The sequence below is a fragment of the Poecilia latipinna genome, unplaced genomic scaffold (genome assembly GCF_001443285.1).
Source record: "Poecilia latipinna isolate Pla-1442-1.1 unplaced genomic scaffold, P_latipinna-1.0 Scaffold2017, whole genome shotgun sequence".
Classification (NCBI taxonomy): domain Eukaryota; kingdom Metazoa; phylum Chordata; class Actinopteri; order Cyprinodontiformes; family Poeciliidae; genus Poecilia; species Poecilia latipinna.
The window spans coordinates 55,323-78,938 of record NW_015114633.1 but is presented as its reverse complement, the minus strand read 5'-3'; the positions used below and the strand labels follow the sequence as shown (position 1 = coordinate 78,938).

Here is a 23,616-nt window from a genome sequence, read left to right as displayed (position 1 = left end):
ATGGATGAATGAATGGATATATAGAAGGATGGATGAATGAATGGATATATAGAAGGATGGATGGATGGATGAATGAATGAATGAATGGATGGATGAATGAATGAATTAATGACTGAATGAATGAATGTATAGAAGGATGGATGGACAGACAGATGGTGACTGAATGATCCAGTCCACAGTAAGGTGTCTTAATTCTTCCTGTGAGCTGAATGATGTGTTCAGGTGTTTGGTAAAATCTGTACCAGTTTGGTCTTATTAGAAAACAGACCTCAGACTTATTAATATCAATTTATATGTTGTTTATGGTTTATAACAAGATGTGCTGCTTAATGACAGATTGGTTTTACAATTTTAAAGAGAGATTGCTATGTAGTTAGAGTAGTATGACTTGTATCTGTCACATTGCTTGTAAACAGAGAACTGATCCTCGGTCAGTCTTAAGCTGATTACCACTCCGTCACATTCAGTGGACTTCAGCTCCTCAGCTTCAGTTCAGTTTGTTAAGGCGACACTTTCCGTTATTAGCTTTTATTAGCATCATCCACTTTATAAATTACCAGATTATATCACAGCAACATGTAGCAAAAACAAACCCCAGCGCACAGACCTGAGAGGATGGAGTCTGGTGGGAGGAAGCCGAGTCTCTCCACCGGTCAGTCCCCCTCCCTCCTCCTCCGCTTCCGGCCACACCGCAACCCGGCGGGAAGCCGGACCCGGGTTTACTTTGATTCGGTTAAATTCAGGCTTTAGCTCCGTCTGTTCTCTGCCTCCCGGTATTCCTTAACGGTCCGCCGTGATTTGAGCGTCACGTTGCGTAAGGATGGAACGTCAAGACGCTACGGCGCTTTTAGGGTTCGGACAGCTCGTGACCCCCCACTTAGGCGATGCGTCATGAGTCCGCCATATTGTGAGTGGCAACTTTGTGTTTAAGAGTTTACATGAAGCGGGAAAAGTATGCTTGGAAACTGTATTTGTTCAATAATAATAAGTTTGCATTTAATAAAATTAGATTGATCACCTGAATTACCCAAACTGGCATAATTACAAATAAAAGCGGAAATATAAACACGCATAAAATGCATCACTTATTTTTTAAAAAAAGGCAAACTTCACATCTAACAAAATCAAAAACAAAAGTAGAAATGCAGAAATAATAAGGTTCTACAAACCAAATCAATTAATTAAAAAAAAGAATTTGTAAAACAAACATGTTAATTTCCCTCTGAAATTGTAAAGAGCAACTTAATTTAATTAAACTAACATTGGTTTTGCTACTTTCTTTCCAAATATCTAAGTTTATAATCTGATCAATGGCTTAGCTCATGTATAAAACCCAAATTTTGTATCTGGGTTTTGCAATACAACCCATATATCCCTTACTGGGGCAGTTTATGGTTTGGTTATATTAAAAAACCAGACAGCAGGGGTAAGTGATGCTTAGCCAAAGAGTTTATTAAATTTGTATGCTGAATTTAGAAACCACATTACAGATTTCATATTCAATATTGTACAAGCCATCAATTTGAAGAGGTTTAGACACAGTATACTGAATTAAATTTAACTTTTGAGACATTCCTTTGTTTATTTAAAGAGATTTAACAGCCAGATCGAATATTTATGGAAATTAATTCATAATAGCAAGGTTTGAAACAAGTTTAGGTAACAGTATATTGAGAGGCAAATGCATGCACAGGTTTGATTCATTGAATAATTCTTATGTAGCTTGTAAATTGCTTTTAAGCAGTGATATATTTGGCGCTAGTGAGGCTTACAGTATTCAGACACTAATGATAATAACACACAGTAAATCTAAAACAGATGTTGAACTGCTGAACTCGATGATGTAGAAGAAAGAGGTGGGCAATCGTTTTAAAAACAACTTTTCAAGATGAGGATCGTTGAGTAGATAAATATACCATCTAACCTACTCTTAGAATTTCACAATTTCATTCTGTAATTTTAAGACTTTTTTATCGTAATTTTACAACTTTATTCAAGTGATTTTATGATTTTATTCTCGTAAGTTTACAGCTTTTGTTCTCAATTTTCTGATTCTGGTAATTTTACAACTTTAGTAAAAGTAAGAGTGAAAGTCCTAAAGTTACAATTTCTGACAAATTTTACAATTTTATTGTAAAATTGTACAATAAAACTTTTATAATTTTCTCCTAGTAATTTTACAAAATTTCTTCTCACATTATTCCGACTTTAATCTTGCAATGTTGAGTTTTTTCTAGTGATTTTTCGATTTTATTCTTGCAGTTTTATTTATTTTCTAACATTTTATTTTAGCGTGGACCTAATACTCTGTCGAATTTTGCAATCTGATATTGAAAACATTCATATTGTTGTAATTTATTGTGCTGCTCAAGTCTAAATGTACTAAATGTTGACAACTATAAATTTCCAGAAGTTATAAATTGTGGATTGGTCCACTGCCCACCTCTCCCAGTAAAGTTCCTCCAGTGTTAAACCATTTTTGAAATCTAAACAGGAAAAAAAATAGCTGCACAGAAACTACATAGGTCCAGAAGCCTGATTTTAACACACACACAGAAACCCAACCAATAAACCCAAGAAATGAATATTTCAAGTATAAAACTCTGGGAAACACTGTCCCCGATAAGCTGTTCCACCCTGGAAGTGAAATATGAGAGGCACTGCTCCCGATAAATACACACAAACACAAAAAATACACAGAAAATGGTAGACAAAAGCTACCGTCATTGGTCGGCATTATGGAAGACGCTGCTCCCGATAATGGATATTAATTATGGAAGGCACTGCTCCCGATAACGCCATGATCCTAATACGTGCTCCAACGCAGACAGTGCAAGATAAACGGCTTGTTAGAAATTATGGGACCAATTAGAGCCTTAAGGTTGCACAGAATCATTTTACCAAATATTGACTTTAAGTAATTAGAGCAGGGGTGTCCAAAGTGTGGCCTGGGGGCCATTTGGGCACATGGAGTGATTTTGTGTGGCCCCCAACTGCAATTAAAAAATGATACAAATTTGGCCCAGAGATGGAGAGTTTTAATTTGTAATATGGGTTAAATTATTACCAATATAATTTTCCTATAAACTTTCATCTTTTTATATCCAGACTTTTCCTGAAAAGCCAAATTTGCTTCACCTAAATTAGATTTTATTTTTTAATTGAATTTGGCTAAGAAGAAAGTGACCTAAATTCTGTCATTATTACAGAAAATAAAATTATTCAATCAAGTTTAGACAAAACTGAAAACAGCAAACGTCCAAAATCTACAGCAGTGTATCAAGGTCATCGAAGAGAAAATAAAGAGTAAATTTCTGCCAAAAAATTCAGAAATTTTGAGATGATTCTCGCAAAATTTTCTACAAAAACCTTGAAAATTTCTGTGTTATTTCTTTTTAAATTTTGCTGAGAAAATTTCTGAGTCTAATCAATACATTTATTAAGTTTTTTGGTGAAGATTTACTGCACCTTTCATTTATTTTTATTATTTATGATAGCTTTAATACACTGTCATAAAAATTCTTTACAAGTTTTGAAACAATACAATAAAATAATTTAAAAAAATAAAAATTGCGCTACTTTCTTTACTTGGATTTTTTGGACTTTTGAGTCGACAATTTTGACCCTCGAGACAAAAACTTTGGACACCCCTGAATTGCTCAGATCCAGAAAAACAATTTGCAAATTTGGTTTGATTTTCTATATTTTGTTTCTCCCAGCAAGTTTTGAACGTTCAAACGGGAGACGTGCGAGCCAGGAAGGTGAAATCCTAACGCTATCCGATGCTCCGTTTCCTCCGATGCTCCGTTAGGGAGTCGTCGTTGTTGTAGCAGATGCTGCTGTGGCTTTCGACAGTATAACCGTCATAATTATGGAAGGCACTGCTTCCGATAATGCTGTATAAAAAGACAAACAATAAATATAGTGGGCACTGCCACTGATAAATATCAAAGAACTAAAAGTATAAATAAGGTTTCAGTGCTTTGAGGAGGCGATTTGTTTAAGGTTCACAGTTGTTGTTTTTTTCTAGATTTTGTGACTCGCTTGTGCTTCAGGTATTTAAACGTTGGAGCACTATAATTAACCTTCATGCAGCTTCACACACATGCTCAGATTTCCTGTTTCCAGCTTCAGATTTCGTTGTCTATGTCCCAGACGTTGGCGGCCATGGCGTTGGCGCTTCCCTGCAGGTTCCAGGTGGCCAGAGCCAGGTGGAGGGGGAGCTTCTCCATGTCCTGCGTTTCAGCGATGGCCGCCAAGGTGTGGGGGCCGCGGCCCAGCAGCAGGTGGCGGAACGGGGCCTCGACAACGGAGACATACGGAGAAAGGAGGGAGTGCTCAACCTGAGAGAGGACAGACAGAAAAGGGTTTGGTTTTATCAACAATTACATTCAATTCAATTCTGAAATACCTTACTTATTCTAATAAATGTCATAACAAAATCTTACCAAGTAATTTTGGTCTAGTTTCTGGTGCACATGTCTTATTACACTTGAAATAATCTTACTTAATATTTAAGTAAATAATTCCTTAAAAAAGTTCTAGTTTTACTGGCAGATTGTTATAACGTGGGAAAAATATCATAAGTGAAATAATCTGCTCATGGAACTAGAACTTTTTCATCAATATTAATGAATTATTTACTTAAAGCAACCCTCTATATCTCGCTGTAAAGTTACTTTTGAGTTAGTTTGTCTTATTTCAAGTTTATTCATTTTTACACTAGAAACTAGACCAAAAATACTTGGTAAGATTTGTGTTTTTGCAGTGAAAGGTGAGAAGGATCTATGATAGCAGTCAGTCTCACAACGACCCTGAAGAGGCCTCTGACCGACAGTCGTATGACAAAATGTGTTCTCATTACACAAAACTTTATTTATATTCAATGTTTGTGTTGAAAAAACACAATCTTGCCTTTACGACGTTTCAATTGTAATGGCAAAAAATGGAAGCTAAAGGGTTTGGAAAACATCTGGCCACAGCTGTGGTTTGGTTTGCAGCCAGTGAGTTACACAGCAAACCACAGCTGGACCAGAGAGGTGAGAAAAAATACAGAATCAGAACAAGAGTTTCTACTTCTGCAAAACGATCTCATTGCTTAAATAAACCGCAGCGAGTAATCACCGTCCGTTACGATCTGCAGCGATCTCACCTTCATGATCCTGTCGTTCAGGATTCGACAGGATTCCTTATCCGTCAAGTCCGTGTTGGCGATGGCGCTGGTGATGGCGTCGGCCGCTCGCTTGTAGGAGCTGCGGGCGCGACTCAGCCAGTTGGGACTGACATCCTTCAGCTGACCGGACTGGAAGGAAGAAAACACAGATGAACACTTTTAGGGAACAGATCACAGGTGTCGGACTATGAATGTCCAAAAAGGCCTGGTTGAGGCACAATGTACTTATAAAACTACCTGTTAACAAACTGTTACAATTCATCTGCATTCGATTAGCACTCCTTAAAACATAACAGTTTTAACATCTTTTCACATTGATGTAATTTGTCCCTATGGACCCCCTGCATGTTATTGTTTATATCTGGAAATTTCAAGTTAAACTGACAACTTAACAGCTAAAACCAATGCTAGTCATCGTTAGCGAGCAGCTTTTTGCCCTCCAGCAGAGAGATGGAGGATCTTACATCACGCTGCATACAAATGAAAACTGATCTGATTTGACTGATAAAATAACATTTGAACACATCTTACAAACAAATCTTAAAGTTCAATTTATGAGACCATTTATAGACTAGTGGACCACATAAATAGATCTGGTGGGCCAGATTTGGCCCGTGGAACTCAAGTTTGAAACCTGTGTAATATGATAATATTCTGGTAATATTTTATTCTCATAAATAAAAACAATTAAAGTCTTAGCCTGGCTTTAATATTCTGTTGTAATGTTTTCCTGAAGTCAAAGACCAAAGAAATAGAAGCTGTAACAAATGAGTGTGAAACAAGATGGCCGCCGCCCAGGATGCAGATTTTCCAAAACTGAAGTCATTAAAAATTAATCAATAAAATCAACGTATCACCCAGCCCTCATCTTGACAAATCCATTTAATTCTATGAAAAATGAATCCTGAAGGTGAAAAAGTCCAAACCTGAGTGAGCTGGTTGACCCGTTTGTAGACCTGGACCACAGCTTTGGTGATGGAGCCGTAGTATCTGCTCACATCCAGACCCAGCAGGTGGTCATGGACCAGACGCAGCACCATCAGGCCGGCGAACCGCGCCGCCGTGGCCGTGACGTTGCTGGTGCGTTGGCTGGTCCGGTAGTTCAGGTGGTCCATGTTGTCCAGGCCGGTGCCATAGTAAGGGTACGACTCGGACTTTAAACAGAACCACAGCAGAGTCATATTTAAGACCACAAAAAACATAAAAAAAATATTTATGTTTTAAGAGTAAAACTTACATTTGATTGGATGAAGTGGAAACACATGGAGGGAATTCCAGCAAAAGCCAGGAAAGGATAAGCAGGATCTTCTACAGACATCGTCCTCAGTCTGCAAGCAGGACAAACAATTTTCAAAAATACATTTTTTCTACGGCAGCGATGGATTTGGCTTTAAAAACTCAATTTAAGGCTGAGCGTTGCGTTAAACTGTGGGATTATTACACTACAAAAACACAAAGTCGTAAGTATTTTTGTCTAGATTCATTTACAAATATATGAAATAAGAAAAAACGACCTTACAAGCAACTTTTCAGCAAGAAATAGGAGCTTATTTAAAATAAATAATTGCTTAATATTAATGGAAAAAATTCTACTTCCATTGGCAGATTATTTCACTTCTAAAACATTTTTCCCATATTATAAATTAAATAATCTGCCAATGGAGTTGGTACTTTTCTCATGAATGTTAAGGAATTATTAACTTAAAGAAGAAAAACCAAAAGTTATTTAACTTTGATTCATGGTGTTCTTCCATGTATTTAGTTTTTGTTAGATTTCTGGGGGATTACCTAGTTGGTTATTTGTTATTTTATAGCTAAATACCTCTGTTTGTTAGTCTGTAATGTTTGTTTTATGTGCACTAAATGGTGAATTAAAAATAAATAAGAAAATCTCCCTGCATTTGAAAAAATAAAAACATTTTAAGGGGATCTCCTCCTTACACGCTGGACTCCCAGTTACTTCCTCCCATCGCCTGGTAAATTGACACAGATTTTCTAGGCATGTTCACCTGAAAGAAACAGACAAATGTCACAATAAATCAAATCATCACAGGATTAATTAAAATGAGCTTGATTATTTCCATTTGGACAACAATGGTTAAAAAGATACTTCGCTTTAATACCATTAAAAACCCACCATTTTGAAAAATACTGCAAACATTTGAGTAAAAAAAATCCTAACTGGCACTTTTATGTGTTTTCAATTTTGATAACAAAGACTTTATAATCTATTTTAATTGTTGTTTTGGTTGTTTGTTGATTTACTTGGCTATTTAAAATGTTTACCAGTTCAAATGCAAGCTATTCTTTAGAAATTGAAGGTGTTTTTGTTTATCTTTGGGAGGGAATACCAATACACCATTATTATTATCATTATTATTATTATTATTAGCTGAAAATGGTCTTAAAATGACAACATTATGATTTATTTCAGTAATTTTTCGCCCAGCAGCTTCAGTTAGTTTGCGGTTCATCATAAAGTTGTTTTACCTCCTTCATCGTGGTCTCGATGAGGCTGTACAGCAGCGGACTTGCAGAGGCGATAAACCTTTCTTGACCTGTCAGACATGAACTTCATCAGTTTTAGCCACTTTTCCCAACATGTTTTGTTTTTTACAGTGCGTACCCATGACTGCTCCATCCAGGTTGATGTATGTAAAGACACTTCGGTCAACAGAGGACATGTAACCCTAAAAACAACAAAACAAAAAGACTTATTTAAGCATTTTTCTACCTAAGCAGAAAGTTCAGTTTAAACATGTAGTTCTTACCTCCAGCCACTCGGTGGCGCCAACATTTCCAAACTCTCCTGCGCTCCAGCTTGCAAATATTATGCTTCTTCTCGGCCTGAAGTTATCTAAAACAGGGACAATTTTTAAAGTTTTAAACCAGCAAAATAGCTTAAACTTTTCAATATCAACATTCAGTTTTAATATAAAAGCATGTAAAGCTTTTATGATGAAGGAAGAATAAGGTTCCTACATATTTTTAGATAAAAATGTCATAACTTTCCAGATTTTTCTCAGAATCTTTTGTTCTGTTTGAAAATCAAAAACTCCTCACATTGTGGATTGAGGAACAAAGTTTCCCAAACCAAGTCATTATTTGGTTTGTATAAAATACTTTTTATAAAAATAGTAATTTTTGTGCAAAGAAACAAAAAATTCTTAAATACTAGAAACATTATTTGATGTAGGATTCTTGTACAAAGTGGAAAATGATGGGCTCACTCAAGCTAATCTGCTAATACAGAGCTAATTTTTCACTTAGCTCTTTAGCATTTTGGGTAATTTTAAAATCCATTAGCTTCCCTTAAATTATTTTTTCTGGATAAATTCTAAACCGCTAATTTAATTGGCTTTTTTGTAAACATTTAGTTGAATAAAATACAATATTTGTGCTGAAGTTTTGGTCACTGACTTAAGAATCCTTTAAGTAGTTAGATGTTTATATTTATGCTCTTATTTTTGCTTCCGTTTCCTCTTTCTTTTCCACCCAGTAACTTTATTTCAAATTTACAGGAGCAAAATAAAACATGGATAGTAAAGAACAAGACATAAACACATACAATATTTAAGGGGATTTAATTCCTTAAGAGTTAGCAAACTTCTTAGCTAGCAGCGCAAACAATAGCAAGTGGTCATTCACCATCATGGCAAACAACAGACTGAACTTTTAAATCTCTCCACAGAGTGCCAGTTGCATGGGTATCCAATATGGTTTAAGTTTGGGGTGACAGCTTCACCAATTTCACTGCAAAAAAACAACGTCTTACTAAGTATTTTTGTTCCAGTTTCCAGTGTAAATTTACTAATACAAATGACTCCCAGTTGTACAGTCTCTGTTGTAATCTTTGTTGTCCAAAAACTAAATTACAAGAAATAACCAAGAAATAACTCAGTAATTCATTAATATTGATGAAACAGTACTGGTTCCATTGGCAGACACATTCACTTACAACAAACTATTTTTCCCATGTTATAAGTAAAAAAATATTACAATTGAACTTGTACTTTCTCATCAATATGAATAAATTATCGACTAAAAATAAGTTCCTACATGTTACTGAAAAGTTATCTTTAAGTTAGTTCTGTCTTGTTTCAAGTGTATTAATATATTGGCACTAGGAACTAGACCAAAATACTCGGTAAGATTTTGTGTTTTTGCAGACTAGCAGCTGCCTAAAGTTTGTTTTTCCTGTTTCTTACATTCAGAGATAGAAGTAAATAACAGTAAATGTAAAATGAGTAAGAAAAACATGATATTTCCAGCTTCTTACCTTTTTTCACCATCTCCTGGAACGCCTTGGCCAGTTCGATCAGCACCGAGGTGCCAACAGTGGCCTTGGTGTAACCTCTCCCCCAGGCATCCCTCTGAGCTCCCAGCACAACATAACGATCTGAATATTCAAATTAAAACTCAGCTCAGCACCCTTATATTTAATAACTAAGATCACAAAACAACAGAAAAAACCTACCAGGATCAGTAAACCCTTTGATCACGCCGAACACATTGTGGATCTCCTTGTTGACCAACACGTTGTTCACCTCCACAGTGATGTTCTGGCTCCCACCCAGCTTGTAAACCACAGACTTTAGCTCACCTTTGAAGTCACTGTTTGTTTCTACTTCAGGGCCACCAATTTTCCTGAGAACGACAGACAGAAAAGTTCATTTTATGTTTTCAAACGAAGGGGTTTTAATGATTTATTGGAATTGCTCTTTTTTCGGTAGCGTGATTATGCTAAAACTGACAAAACTGGGTGCATAACTTTGTATTTATTGTGGATTTTCCATTTTGCACACTCATAATTATGCAAATAAACTCAGATATATTAATGCATCCTCCAACTCCTCCATCTGCTTTGAGAAACTTCTGGAAAAGTACTTGAAAGCCTTTATCTGTTCCAAATGTGATTCTTTCAACATTTAAATCAGTTTTAGAAAGTCTGAATGTATATATTATGTCTAAATCAGGGATGTAAACAATTAATCAACTTAAATTTTATTGTCAATGGTTGATTAGATTAAAATTGGTTGTAATCTATTAGTAACGACCACTCCTTCTTTTAATACTGTAGTTTGGCCGCCATCCAGCAGAGGGCGCTGCTGGTCATCTTTAAGCGGAACCGCTCAGAAACAAAATGGCGGAGCTCTCTCTGGACGGGAAAGAGAAGCAATTCAAACTGAGTCCTTTGTGGGACATAAAAAGCACTTTATACGGCTCTGTTATAAAATATAAACATTCAACAAGCTCATTAAATTTCACCTTAAGAGCTTCATGGCGAAGCAGCGTCAACCTCTCATTTAAAGACGACTGATGTGCTACGAAGGAGATGATTTAATGACAAAAGAAATGGCGCCAATAAGCACGGTTGATTGTCAAGACTGTGGTGAGTTAAAGCACTTTATAGAGCAAAGTTTTGACATTCCTTCAACCACAGACAACACAATATCTCTTTTCAAGGGGTATCAAGTACTTTGCATGTTTTATTCTTCTTTTAATTTTCTATTTAGCAACCTAAAAAGTTCCTGTTTTATTTTATTTTGTAAATATTTGTGAGTTTAACTATGTGAAAAAACACAATTTTCTGTTTAGTCTGTCAGTATTTGATACAATAAACACAAAATTATGTTAAAATTGAAAGTTTTCTTAATACTGTGAAAAATGTAGGCCTTTGTGTTATAAGGATAAAATCCAGGTTTTTCTTTGCTGTCAAAGAATTCAGAAATTTGTAGATTAACCTCAAAAATGTATTACAAAAAAAACAAGAATTAGAGTTTGAAAAGTTGAAAATGTGCTAAAAAATAAGAAATTTTGAGGTTAATCTAGAAAATTTTCTAGAAAAAACGTGGAAATTTTCTGTACTTGAAAAGTCAATTATTTCTGACATTTGAAGCTCAGAATTTTTTCAAAAGTTGAAATGTTTGTTACTTTTGAAACTCAGACTAAAGTCTGAGGTTTTTTTTGTCAAATTTGTGAGATTAATCTCAAAATTGTACTTTTTTTCCTCCTCTCTCTACAATGGGCCTAATACGCTGTCATAGTTATGCTTAGATTCACTCATTAATTGATAACTTGCATCTCTTTTCTGAATCCACAATGAAATTCAATCTTGAGCACCCAATTACTGTTTTTAAGAATAACTTAAGTCGTGCCGTATAACCTCCACCCTGAAACAAAAACTGTTTGGCTACATCCGTCATGCAGTATCGTCTGTTTTAATTGTAAGTTGCTAACATTAGAAGAGTTGTAGCCGAGCTGGCAGTGATGGTCTGGGCCGGGATTTTTGGGAGGCCAGCTGACTCCGTAGGGGCAAACAGAGTGTGGTTGAAGGACGGGAATCCAGTAGTGTAGGGGTCCCCAGAACCAAGATGGACCTGGAAACAAAAGATGAATGAATAGGAAACCTTTTTTTTTTGTTTCCTGCTGGGTGAAGTCCCCTTGCAGGGTGACGGCGCACACGCAAGAGGTACTTGGTGGAGGGCAAAAAGCTCCTCGCCGATGATGACCACCATTGGTTTTATCTGTTGAGTTATCTTAAATGTATATGTGAGATATATATATATATATATATATATATATATATATATATATATATATAAAAGAAAAGGGACACAGTGCTTTGCTACTAATAGTCAACACTACAACAAATAGATAAGGTCAGAAAAAGTTTTTAACTAAAAAAAACAATAGCGAGGGAGAGGAAAGTAATCAGTTATGCTAGATTGACTTTGATAACCGTAACATGTAGATGCGATGTGAAATTCTGCGCGTTTCGGTTCAGTTACAATATAAAAAAGGCGACCAACTCTGACAGAGCATCAGCAGCGCAGGTATTTAAATTAGCTAAACAATTTAAACACCTGCGCTGTAGCTAATAGCTAATCTACTACAGTAATCACTTATTAATAATTGCAAATAAACATAAAGCCTAAAAACTAGGGATTGATCGGCACACCTCTACTAAAAACATAATACTGTAACAGACTGAATGTTCTCTTCTTTGTGTGGGAAATGCTTGAGTGTTTTTTTTGGTGCTGAATCTTGATTCATTCGTGGCATTGTTGTCAGTCAGTTGCTATGGCAACGAGTCTGCATGTAACATGGCCGACACAGAACAGGGAAAAAAAGAATACAACCATTGATTTTTAGTTATTCTTAACGGTTTTTCTGCGTTATTTTCCCCTTTGCTTTGGTGCACTGCACTAAATTAATAATTCCTACATTTATAGGTGCCATTTTGTTGACAGGATTGTTCTACCGCGGCAGCACGGCTACGGATGGCATGTAAAAGAATCGTCTTTTTGCCCTCCAGCATTGTGCCTGAAATTTCCGGATGAAAACAATAATGTGCAAGGAATCTATATTTGAGTTTATGTTTTGAACTGACGTGTCCGTAGAGTTCGGTGTCTGTAACCAGCTTGTAATCTTCAGTATCAAGGTAGATCAGAACAGCAGAGGCTCCCATCTTGGCGGCGTTGTCCACCTGAAACACAAAAACAGAATGGTCAAACAACATTCTTTTCAACATTTTCACTTGCTTGTAGAAAAAGTCAATAATAGTGAATTTAAAGCAAGTAATGATCAACCTCAAATTGTTGCTTATTGGACCTATTCTAGTTATTTCCAATTGGACAAAAACTGCAGAGAGCAAAACTGGAGCTAAAACTGTCTCATAACTCACAGATGCACAGACTAAGATTCACAAATGCAAAAGATTAGATCCACAAATGCACAGCATGAGAATCATATGATTGGCTGAAACAAGAAAGCTATCTGATCGATTGCTGATCACCCAATCAGATAAGACCATTTGTTAAAAAAAGACTGTGAATGTTGAGATGTCAGGGGAGTCTCAAAATTCACACACAAATGCAGCGTCCCCACGCTTTTCTGGGTAAAAAAATCAATTGAGAAACGCACACTATCCAGTGTTTCATGTGTAATTTTGGTGTTTTTAACACAACATTATTGATGTTGTGCATTTTAGCTGTGTTTAATTTTACAACTGCTAACTGCTCATTGGAAGCTACAGCTTTTAGCTTGCTTACTTATTGTATTTTATTTAATGTGTAGGAGCAGAAGCTACTCAGCTGATGTTAACCACCAACTCGATTTCCTCTTTTGTTAGACTCACTCAGGTTCACCGTATTTATTCTGTCATGAAGACAAACCTACCAGAGCTGAGACAAACATAGAAGGGTTACATATTTAATCAGTTTGTTCTTTGGGAACAGTCGAAAGTTCGTTCCCAAAGGAAGTGCTCTTGTCCTTGGTAGTGCCTTGTGAAATCGCCATCAAATTAATATCCATGTCTTTGAAGACAACCGGCTCCTTTTCAAGGCAAACTTCCCCAGCCAGGTCAGTTTGTTCTTTGGGAACAGATGAAGGTTCATTCCCAAAGGAAGTGCTCTCCTCCTGAGAGACACTCTGGTCCAAGTCCTTTCCAGGAAGGAAATAGTCAAACAGTTTCTGCATTCTTGTTGTGACCAGATAACCAAGTCCAAAATCGACTGGAAAAATTAAGGGGTAAGGCATTTTGTGTCCAACGCGAAGCTGCGTTTCACAGAATTGTTTGGATCCTGACTGATTATGAACTGATGATGAACATACAGAGATTGACAATAGATTTTTATATGATTGAACTGTTTCATTTTTGGTTTTCCATATCTGCTGTGGTATAAGTTGACTTAAGCCAATTATCCATTATTATTTTTAAACAATCCTCTGGTGAGCTAGCTGTAGCGTCGCACTTTGAGCTAACGTAACAAATAAATGGTTGTTTATGTGCAGTACCTCGTGGACCACTAGGGGGCACCCGCGACCACCACAGTTTGAGAAAGACTGATCTACACATACCTGTTGTGCAAAAGTGATTTTTCCAGCTCGCAGCAGCAGGACGGCGCCTTTCAGGTCAACTTTCCCCTGAACAAAGTCCAGATCCTTCTGACGGCCGTAGTTCCCGTACACCAGCCGGCCCTGCAGGCGTCAGGAGAAAATGAAGCTTTAATTGCAGCAGAACGGCTGCATCTTATGGTTCCAACTCTGAGTTGGCTAAGAATCAGAAACTGCAGGTTAAAGATTTAAATATTGGAGACCAGAACGTTGTGGTTACTTGTCAACAAGCAAACCTATCTTTAATTTTTTCCAATAATGTAATTCAATAACTTTTATTTTATGAAAACAAAGCCATTTATTTATTTGTTTTCATTGGGTGTAACCTGAAATAGACAAAATATTAATTTTATTTAAGTAAATGCTGAATCCAAAAATTCTTTGTGATGAGAAAAAGTTCGCATTTAATTGCTTGTTTTTTTTTGTTTTTTTTTGTTTTTTATGATTTACAGAATTTTTTAAGCTTGTAAAAGAGGTTTAAAATTGGGGAAACAATTTCAGCGACTTTTTTCTTTACCGAAACTGTTGTTTACCAATTTATTTAATTAATTAAAATTTATTTATTTTCATATTTCTGGTTATTCAAACTAAAGGGATATTTTTTTTTATAATTTCATTGTACCCACAAAAGGTTAATTAGGTTTTGACTAATGAAAAAATCATATCTTTTCAAATTTTTTATTTATAAAGATGCCAATATTGTAATAAGACAAAAACAGATATTTATATGTAGTATTATAATTATTTTTTTTCTATATTTGTGTAATATTCATCTTTTTAGGATTGTTTTGCAAGTCTGTGGTTTTTTTTTATTTTATTTTTTACTTAAATACAATGGCTTTGTTTGGTACATCTCTAAATTTATTTATTTTTTTCATTTACATTTTCATCATATTATAAACTATTGATATGCATCTGTGCATCAAAATTTAAAAAGCTATTGTATGACAGAAAAAATATCAAAGCATTACATTTTATCCTATGTTACTATTTAACTATAAGATAAAATAGATTATAATTGGGTTTCACAAAAGATGAAATAAAAATATTTCCCAAATTTAGTATATAAACAAACCCATAAGTTAACGCAAAAGAGAAGTTTTTTGGTGATTCAATGCAGAAGTGAATCACTGTAATAAACAGACTTACTGTAAGGATTTAATGCAGGTGAGGTTTACTGGAAAAGAAGCCTAAACAGTCTAATAATACCCAGAGCCGTTCTGTAACAGTTTAAGTGTCAATAAGCTAACGGTCTGGTTGAGATTAATGCCACGTTTAAACCGATTTAAGGTGTTTAAACCTGTAATACGGTCTAAGGCGTCAGAAGACCGAGAATCCTTCAGAATGGTCCTGAGAAGTTGAGAGGTTAAAGGTCACGTCCTAATAACTCACCTCAACTCTGCCCGGTTTGCTGTAGGCCAAATATCCCACAGGCTTGATGACGTCTGAACCAAAGTAAACGGTGTTGGGGTTCTGGCTGTAAAAGCAGAAGGCGAAGCTATCAGTGGGTTGTTCACTTATATAATAAAATTTAAGACCACGATACAAGTGTCTTAAACTAATGAATAATTATCGATATCGACTGATATTAAATAATTATCTATCAGTCTATATCGATAATTATTCATTAGTTTTTTGTTTTAAATGTCTGAAATACTACCAAGCTAGTGGCATGACCACCTGTTTTATCAACAGTTTTCACTCTATCCTGTAGATTTTTATTTTTAAGCAGTTATGAAGCACAGAGGGGGAACCTGAAACTGCTGCTGAACTGTCAGTTACTCAGCATGTCGTTGCTAGGTAACCACAGTTGGGGGGGGGGAGGCTGGGGGGATCTTGAAACTGCTTCTTACCCAGCAGATTGTTGCTAGGCAACCAAAGACTAAGCCAGTTGGTTGATTCCACCAACATTTCTTAGCTGGCTGTGAGAGGTTGAGCAGATAGAGTGGTTCTGGATCGGAGTTCAGTGAATATTCTACACATTGAATATTATATATTTATAGATTTCCTATAAATTGCTCTATAGAAGAGACATCCTGTCGGATCGGTACGTTTTTTTGTAAACCAGAGAAATCGTAATGTCACCGACCTGTCGGGCATCTGCAGCTGAACGTAATGGATGTCTGTCCACGGCGTCATCCCCAACGTCTTGAATGTATCGAAAATCTTGTTCGCCAGACTCATGTCTTCCTCACTTCCTGCCGAGCGGTTCTGCTTATCAAAATCCCTGCAGAGCAAAAGGGAGGCGTTTGATTTTTTGTTTTTCCCATTTGGAAAAAAATATTTACCCTGCTCTGTAGATTCTCCAACCTTTTGCACTTCATGCCGCATAAAACTTTCACAAATACAAAGTTGAAATCTAGACATAGTCTTCTATTGTTGTTTTGTCTTTTTTTTTTTTTAAATCTCAAAATTTATTTTAGCTGTAAATATGACTCTTCTTTTAGGGGAAAGTAAAACTGTACTTCTGCAGGCCAATGTAAATAAACTGGTAATGATTATTTTAATTATTGATTAATCGGGTCAAAAATTGGCACGGAAATTATACCAATTTTTCATTTAACCACTTAAGATCTTTTTTATATAATAGAAGCACATTAAAATATTTAATTAATTAAATTCCTTTTTAAAATAAGAATGTAAGCATTAAATAATGTAGACTATTAGCTAAAGCTATTCTACCTGAGGAGTTTTGGGTAAAACATATTGATAGACATGATTTTATATGCAAAATGTGCATATACTTTGTACAGTTTGGGCTTAATTACTGACCTCAATAAGTTATTGCAGCAAATTTTTTGAGTCCATATACCAATTAACGATTAATCCATTACTGCATTAGTTGACAATTTTTTCAGCCATAGAACTGTAAAAAAAATCAGATTTAAAAAGTCAACATTAAATCTGCTCCCTTTGACTTTAACAAACCACCTACACCTGGTTATCTGATGATTCAACTAGTTTGACTCCCAGTGTTTACATGGTGAGCTGTGTCCTCAGCGTTAGTGTGAGAATAATTAAATCTGACGCCGAGCGCTTCTACGACCTACTTAAGAGTCTTTTTGAAAGCTTCGCTGCTGAGTTTGCTCGTTAGGAGTTGAGAGACGTCTTTCCAGGACAGAGTCAGCGAAGGTTTCCCTGGATCCATCCCGCCGATTTTATCCGTCGAACTCGGTTCACAGTCAGACTCAACCTTGGGTTTATGATGGCTGATGAAACCAACCAGGTAGCCTGAATGAGACACACATGATATCCTTACACCTCACAGTGTGAAATGCCAACAAATGTGGACCTACATAACATATTGTATACATTAAAAATATATAAATTAGGGCTGCAACTAATGATATTTTAGTAAAAGATTATTCTATGTTGGTGATTAATCAAGTAATTGGATTAAAAAATGGCACGTTCATTTAACCACTTATTTTACACAATATTAAAATTAGGAAAAATGCAAATTAACATAATTATTTTTTTCTTAAATAAAAAAATAAACGTTTTATTGCCTAAAATGCAACAACGTAGTATACTTTTAGAGTATTAATTATCATTTGTAGCAAAAATAAATACTAAATAAATTCTTGGATACTTAAATAATCTTTCTACTTCACTTAATTATCAAAAAAGCATATAGCTGGGATGTTGACTATTCTTTTCAATTTACCTGTTAACTGGACAGCAAAAAGGTGCTTAAGGTTTTTTTATTTGTTTTTTACAAAAAAAACTACAGTTAATGATTAATCGATTACTAAATTAGCTGATGATTACTGGTATGATAAATTCATTACGATGAATTGTTTCAGCCCTACTTCAGTTCAATTTAATTGATTCCAAAGGGAAATTAAATGTCTTAACTCATATTAATTCAAGTTCTTCAAATATAAATACCATCTGACCTCTTTTGCAACAAATGAAGAATTTCAATGTAGAAAACTGTCATTTACAGCATTAAACGTCACGTTAAAAAATGAGAAACCGTAACGAACCGCCAAGAAACACCATCAGGGTTCCCAGGATTACGAACGCCACGGTGCGCCTGCTGTGATGCAGCGGCGCCGGCCTGAAGCTCGGCGACCCGGGCGCCTCCGCCGCCGTGTCGCCTTCTGCGGCGTAGTCAGACAGGTTGACCTCGGCGTGCCTCTCGCCGTTCTCCGATGGCTGCAGCGTGAACCTGCTGTACCGCTCGCTGTTCATCTGGAGACGCAATCAGGGCAGAAAGCCTTGAGTTTTTGAAACAGTGTTGCTAGAGTTGTGTGAAAAGTTGCTAAATATGGCGATGAAGTTGTCTCTTAACTCCGCCCACTTTGGTGAAGTTGTTAAAAATTTGTCTGGGCTGAACTTATGCCTTCATTATAGTTACACTTTAAGGTAAAGAGAAATTATTTAAGAATGACAGAAAATACAAAATACTAAATCTTACCAAGTGGTTTTGTCTAGTTTGTAATTCAAATATCCTATTATACCTGAAAAAAGATACAACTAACTTAAAAGTAAAGCAAGATATATAAGCTTTTTTTATGACAATAATTAATGAACTCCGGGTTAAAAAAATTTAGTAGTTCGGAGGCAGATTTTTATCTTCTTTAAGAAGAAATGTCTCCTGTTTGAATAGGAAAAATCTGCCAGTGGAACTGCTGTTTGTATCTGCATTCAAGAATTATTGACTTAAAGCAAGCTCATATATCTTACTGAGAATTTACTTTTAAGTTAGTTTATATATTTATTTATTTGCACTAGAAACTAGACAAAATGCTTGGTAAGATGTTTTTTTGCAGTGTGAGTTTTGTTCTTTAACACTCACCATCCTCTGAAACTGCGACCTTATCTTGTCCATTGATGCTGTTCTGGAGAGAAATATAAAGAGGTCACAAAGTTATAATCTCACATTCAGTTCAATTAAATTATCACTTTTTTCAAAAGGAAAATTAAATTTAATGATGATACTGTGGGCAGGAAGGTCCTAGTGCTAATCAGCTGCTCCCGGTTGTAAAAACAGCAGGGCTGAACAATATGGCTGAAAAACTTATCACGATGTAAGCGTTTGATATCAGTCGATATCAATAATTATTAATTCGTTTTCTTGTTTTAAATATCTGAAATATTGGCAGTTTGGTGGTGTGACCTTCCCTGTTTTATCCAGTTTTCATTTCATGACGTTTTTTATTTTAAAGAAGTTATGAGGTGGAACTTCAAACTGCTGCTGCGCCCGGTTACTCAGCAGGTTGTTGCTAGGTAACCATAGAACGCGCGAGTTGCTAGGTAACCACAGAGCAGTGAGTCACATGGATTCCACCAATCTTGCTTGAATTGAATATTCTATCATGCTACTGATATTAATCAGGTGTCTAGCATGATATGTTATTGATTTGTTGTCCAGCCCTACCTTGTTGCCATTGTTACAGACTATAACTTTATAGTAAAAGAAAGAACTCAACATTTGCAGGAGAAAAAAAGACAGAAAGAAACACCAGGAAGTGTTGAGGATGTGTGGAGAGTCACGTATGCTTTTTTTTTTTTTTTTTTTTCCAAGAGAGGGGGGAAAGTTTTCCGTGTAAACCTCCTGGGGTTGGGGTGGATCAGAATACACTGTTTAAAAAAACTGTTTAATACACAGAGTTCTGTTTGTGAATGAAACACTGTGTTCCTTGTGTAACGGATTATGGTCAAGTCTAGCTTTTTACTCGCTTTTCTGTGACTAATAATATCATTTCAGCTGAATAATATCAGATAACTGCACACAAAAACACTTCAGCTTCAACAGTCAACAAAATCTCAAATTTGTTTAAATAATAATTTAAATCACATATGTATTTCTGTGAGCCTCAGCTACATAGACAAAGTGTAATTATTTTGTCATTAACTGAGAAATATAATGTTAGCTTTGGGTTAACATAAAGGTTTACCAAAACTGTGCATTTGTTTTTTTGTTGTTTTTTTATTTTATTTACAAAGACCTTTGTGGATCTGAATAAAACAAAACTATTGCTTTATTTATTTTTATTATTTTTTTCAAAAAATAAACTATGGCAAGTCAGTTAAAAGAAACACTCATTCATAAAACGTTTGTAAAACGATCAAAAGCTACATAACTTTAAATTTTGGTCCGGCTGATTTTTTTAATATTAAATGTGTGATATTTTGATCAGTAACTCATTACTTAAGTCGCCTTTTTACCAGATATTTTTTTACTCTTGAGTAATGTCTTGGATTGCTAGTTTTTACTTTTACTTGAACAAAAATACATGAGTAAAATTTTTGGGTACTCTGCCCACCTCTGGTTCTACCTGAAAAACCAGTAATTCCTGTCATTTTTTAAGAAAGTAACTGCTTCGTTTAAAACATGGTTGGGTGAAACAACTGACAGAGCTAAGATTACACAATGAGTAGCTCCTTCCTGTCTGAACAGAAGCAGGAAATAGTAAGAGACTTTAATTGTTGCAACTTCCAGTTTGGTAGATTTATTTTAATGATCACACAGAACTTTCTTCTTCTTTTTTTGTTTTGTTTTTAATAAATAGACGTTGATAACCTAAAAAACATTGAGCGACAAACCTGGTTTATCACCAATCTGTTTATATAGTTAAACAAAATAAAGAGGGAATCTAAATAAAAGAAGGTACAGCAATGCATCTTGTCTTTATCAATTATTTTACAACTAGAGATAAGTATTATTAAGGATTCCGGAAAATATTTAGTAAAAAATAGTAGATTTCTACAAAGCAAGGAAATATGCTAATTTATTATCTCATAATAGCTTTAACTGAAGCCTGAATGAGAACAAACTCTCTGGCTGCATCAGATGACTCGTTTCAGCGGTGATTCAATTACTAGAAACCATGACTGGTTGTTTCATTTGCAGGAAAAATATAATTATTTATATACCACAAGCAAAAACAGGCCGTGTTTTTGCAATAAAGTAAAAAGCTGACGGATGTGGGAAGCTAATTCAAATTTTAGGCCGAATATTGGTGCATATTGGAGAAGAGTCATTAATATCAAACATTGTTGTGACTTTGACAGGAATTACGTAAAGCGCAATGCGCCTAAAATATATCCGAGCCTGCAATACATTAATAAAATTAATATATGAAAAGCGTAATATAGTGTAGCTCACCTTAAAGTCGCTCTGGATCTGCCTGAATGAAGGAAATCTAAACGCACAAAACGACAAGTCCTTTGCAAGGGTGGCAGATTCAGGAAGTCCTTCTTCTTCGTTCTTTTTTTTACTGGTGCAATACCGCCACCAACCGGTGAGAAGTATAAATCAGAACGCTTAAGCTCAAAACAAACAAACAAAAAACTAAATTCAGAAGTTAAAAACGAGGCTTTTAGTTTTTTCTCAACATTTATATGTTTTATTACACCCACTTTTCATTTTATGCACAAATGAATACAGCCAATTATATTTTTTTACTCACTGTAAAGTGCTATAACAATGAGAGTCCTATATTTAACTGTAATAAACCAGCTGATAGCAGAAATGCTATTACAAGTGGTGTTGCTCAAACTAAGGAGTATACAGTATATACATTTAAAATAAGGAAAACTAACTTACAAGTAACATTTCAGCAAGAAATAGAAACTTGTTTTAAGTAAATAATTACTTAATAATGACAAAAAACAAGTTACATTGGCAGATTATTTAACTTATAACAAGACATTTTTCCCATATTATAAGTGAAATAATTTACCACTAAAACTAGAACTTTTTCATCAATATTAAGAAATGATTTACTTACAACAAGCTCCTAAAAGTTACTTGTAATTTAGTTTTGTCTTATTTTTGTGCCAGTGGGAACAAAAGGCAGAAAACCGAGAAGACAAGCTGAAAGAAACATTTCCTGCAGTGCAATAGCGGCTTCTGATACGGGCGAATTGGGCAGATGCCCAGGGCGACGTCTTCTCTAGGGCAGCATGAGCAGTTTTCTAATTATATCTGTTTAAAAAAAGTAATTATTTTATGAAGGGTAGGACTTTTGATAAAAGTTATGGAAATTAATTTGTGTGTTTAAGTGTGTAATTACAAAAAAAGATGAAAAAAAAAAGTTGTGCAGTGAAATTTGTGTATTGATCAAAATGGAACTGTGCACATAACTACGTAAATGTTTGACAAATGTTGCAATTTATTTAATAGTGTTAATTTTCTACAGGAAATCTACAAAAAAAATTCTATTTTTGTATTTTTATTGCATTTTTAGCTGTATTTATAGCATTCTTCTCTCTTCCACATTTTTATATAAATATATAATATACAATATTTACATAAATAAAATATTAAAAGAAGTCTTGGAATGCGTGTCTGTGGTACAATGCTATCATCATGGCATTATGTTTCTATAAATAACATCGACACAGTTTAACTGTTACAGCTCCCTTTTTCTATATGATTGATAATAAATAAATATTAACCTAAGAAATATTTGAAATCCCCTTGCCTTTTTAAATTAATTAAAAAAAAATACTTTACTGAGAGAAATAAATTTACCTGCATTAAGGAATTTTGACCTAATTAAAACTATAATAAATAATTATATTTAGTATAAATTGACAGTTACAGTTCTCTTTTAATTGGTCAGACTTTAGAAGCTTTTAAAAAGGAAAAACTCTGTATATTCATCTGCTTTCTGACAACATATTGCAATAAAATATTAAAAATAATGATTGAAAACTCATTCGGGAAGAAAACTATAAAAAATGTACAAACCCCCTTTAAAAGTGATGCAACTAAAGCCTCATTTTCTCCATAAAAATCGTTTCTTTGTTCACTTCAAGGTCAAGTTGATCACCCGATTGTTCCGTCTAATCAGGAACAAATGAATGACTTTTCTGACTGGTCAGCAGTTTATCTTATCAGATCTTGTTTCCATCTTGGAGCGGCTGATACAAAAACTTTAGATCTTCATCTCTTTGTCCTTTCTTGCATCGTTTAGTCGTGATCTTTTTGCCACCGCCAGCAGATTCTCCATCCTGAAAGACGAACAGAACAGCAGAGCGGTTGGAAAAACTCATCATCTACAGAAAACTGAATTATATGAGCAGACAAAATGTTTCCAGTGTTGCAAAACAATAAGATGGTGTGAAAAATGTTTTCACACTTTCCTGATTTCATATGTTTTTCACACTTTGGTGTTTTCACTTTAAATTTTAGTCAAAAATACCACAAATAAACACAAAATTCAGCTTTTAAATGAAAGCTTTTATTTTTAAAGAAGAGCTAGCTCCTTTTCATAAAGTAAAATTAATTTATTTTATTCACATCATTTGATAATGCACCATTTATCTAATTATAGATAATACTTAATTTACATTATGTATTGAAAGTGAATGAATTATAAAACTGAATCCATTGTTTTTGTAATTTCAATTTAATTCAGTAAACGATGAAAATGGGTTTAATTAGGAAAAGTGAAATAGAAAAGCATTACATTAAGAGTTTTAATGTAAGCAGAGTAGGTGGTAGAAAAAGAGGTGGAATTAAATTAGTTTGTATTGTTTCTCTGTGTTGAAGCTTATTAGTAATAATTGCTAATATTTTTATTAAT

General features: G+C 34.8%; 3 protein-coding genes across 6 annotated transcripts in view; 1 reads left to right on the top strand and 2 right to left on the bottom strand.

The window, feature by feature from the left end:
* LOC106935764 (activated CDC42 kinase 1-like) overlaps nucleotides 1-814 on the bottom strand; it is a 27,451-nt gene extending 26,637 nt beyond the window's left edge. Inside the window, exon 1 of the mRNA XM_015016427.1 lies at nucleotides 608-814. The gene's annotated coding sequence lies outside the window, so the exon portion shown is untranslated. The remainder of the gene's footprint in view (nucleotides 1-607) is intronic.
* Nucleotides 815-4,025: 3,211 nt separating this feature from the next.
* LOC106935766 (transferrin receptor protein 1-like) lies at nucleotides 4,026-21,294 on the bottom strand. 3 transcript variants are annotated; one of them, XM_015016428.1, is made up of 20 exons: nucleotides 21,189-21,290; nucleotides 20,556-20,558; nucleotides 18,876-18,918; nucleotides 18,061-18,268; nucleotides 17,122-17,302; nucleotides 16,161-16,298; nucleotides 15,464-15,548; nucleotides 14,036-14,155; nucleotides 12,567-12,662; nucleotides 11,414-11,553; nucleotides 9,651-9,820; nucleotides 9,453-9,572; nucleotides 7,945-8,030; nucleotides 7,800-7,863; nucleotides 7,664-7,731; nucleotides 7,115-7,182; nucleotides 6,411-6,501; nucleotides 6,100-6,327; nucleotides 5,153-5,302; nucleotides 4,026-4,343 (listed from the first exon to the last, which is right to left on the bottom strand). In XM_015016428.1, exons 3-20 carry the CDS (start codon nucleotides 18,906-18,908, stop codon nucleotides 4,131-4,133), a joined length of 2,259 nt encoding a protein of 752 aa, XP_014871914.1. In that variant the 5' UTR covers nucleotides 18,909-18,918; nucleotides 20,556-20,558; nucleotides 21,189-21,290; the 3' UTR covers nucleotides 4,026-4,130. The 3 variants fall into 3 exon arrangements, with proteins under 3 accessions (XP_014871914.1, XP_014871915.1, XP_014871916.1); XM_015016429.1 differs by lacking the exon at nucleotides 20,556-20,558 and having other exon boundaries at nucleotides 21,189-21,294; XM_015016430.1 differs by lacking the exon at nucleotides 12,567-12,662.
* Nucleotides 10,296-23,616, top strand: part of sh3kbp1 (SH3-domain kinase binding protein 1) — a 68,232-nt gene continuing 54,911 nt past the window's right edge. The window contains exon 1 of one of the 2 annotated variants that reach the window (XM_015016434.1): nucleotides 10,296-10,565. In XM_015016434.1, coding sequence (XP_014871920.1) covers nucleotides 10,493-10,565 — 73 coding nt within the window. In that variant the 5' untranslated portion in view covers nucleotides 10,296-10,492. The remainder of the gene's footprint in view (nucleotides 10,566-23,616) is intronic. The other variant, XM_015016432.1, reaches the window with a different exon arrangement.

Excerpts from the sequence above, each read along its gene's own strand:
- LOC106935766 (XM_015016429.1), bottom strand. The coding sequence starts at position 18,908 with ATGGACAAGATAAGGTCGCAGTTTCAGAGGATG. Across the intron at positions 17,303-18,060 it reads CCTGATGGTGTTTCTTGGCG|GCTACCTGGTTGGTTTCATC; the intron begins GTTCGTTACGGT and ends TGTCTCATTCAG. Across the intron at positions 6,502-7,114 it reads AGTAACTGGGAGTCCAGCGT|ACTGAGGACGATGTCTGTAG; the intron begins GTAAGGAGGAGA and ends TCCTGCTTGCAG.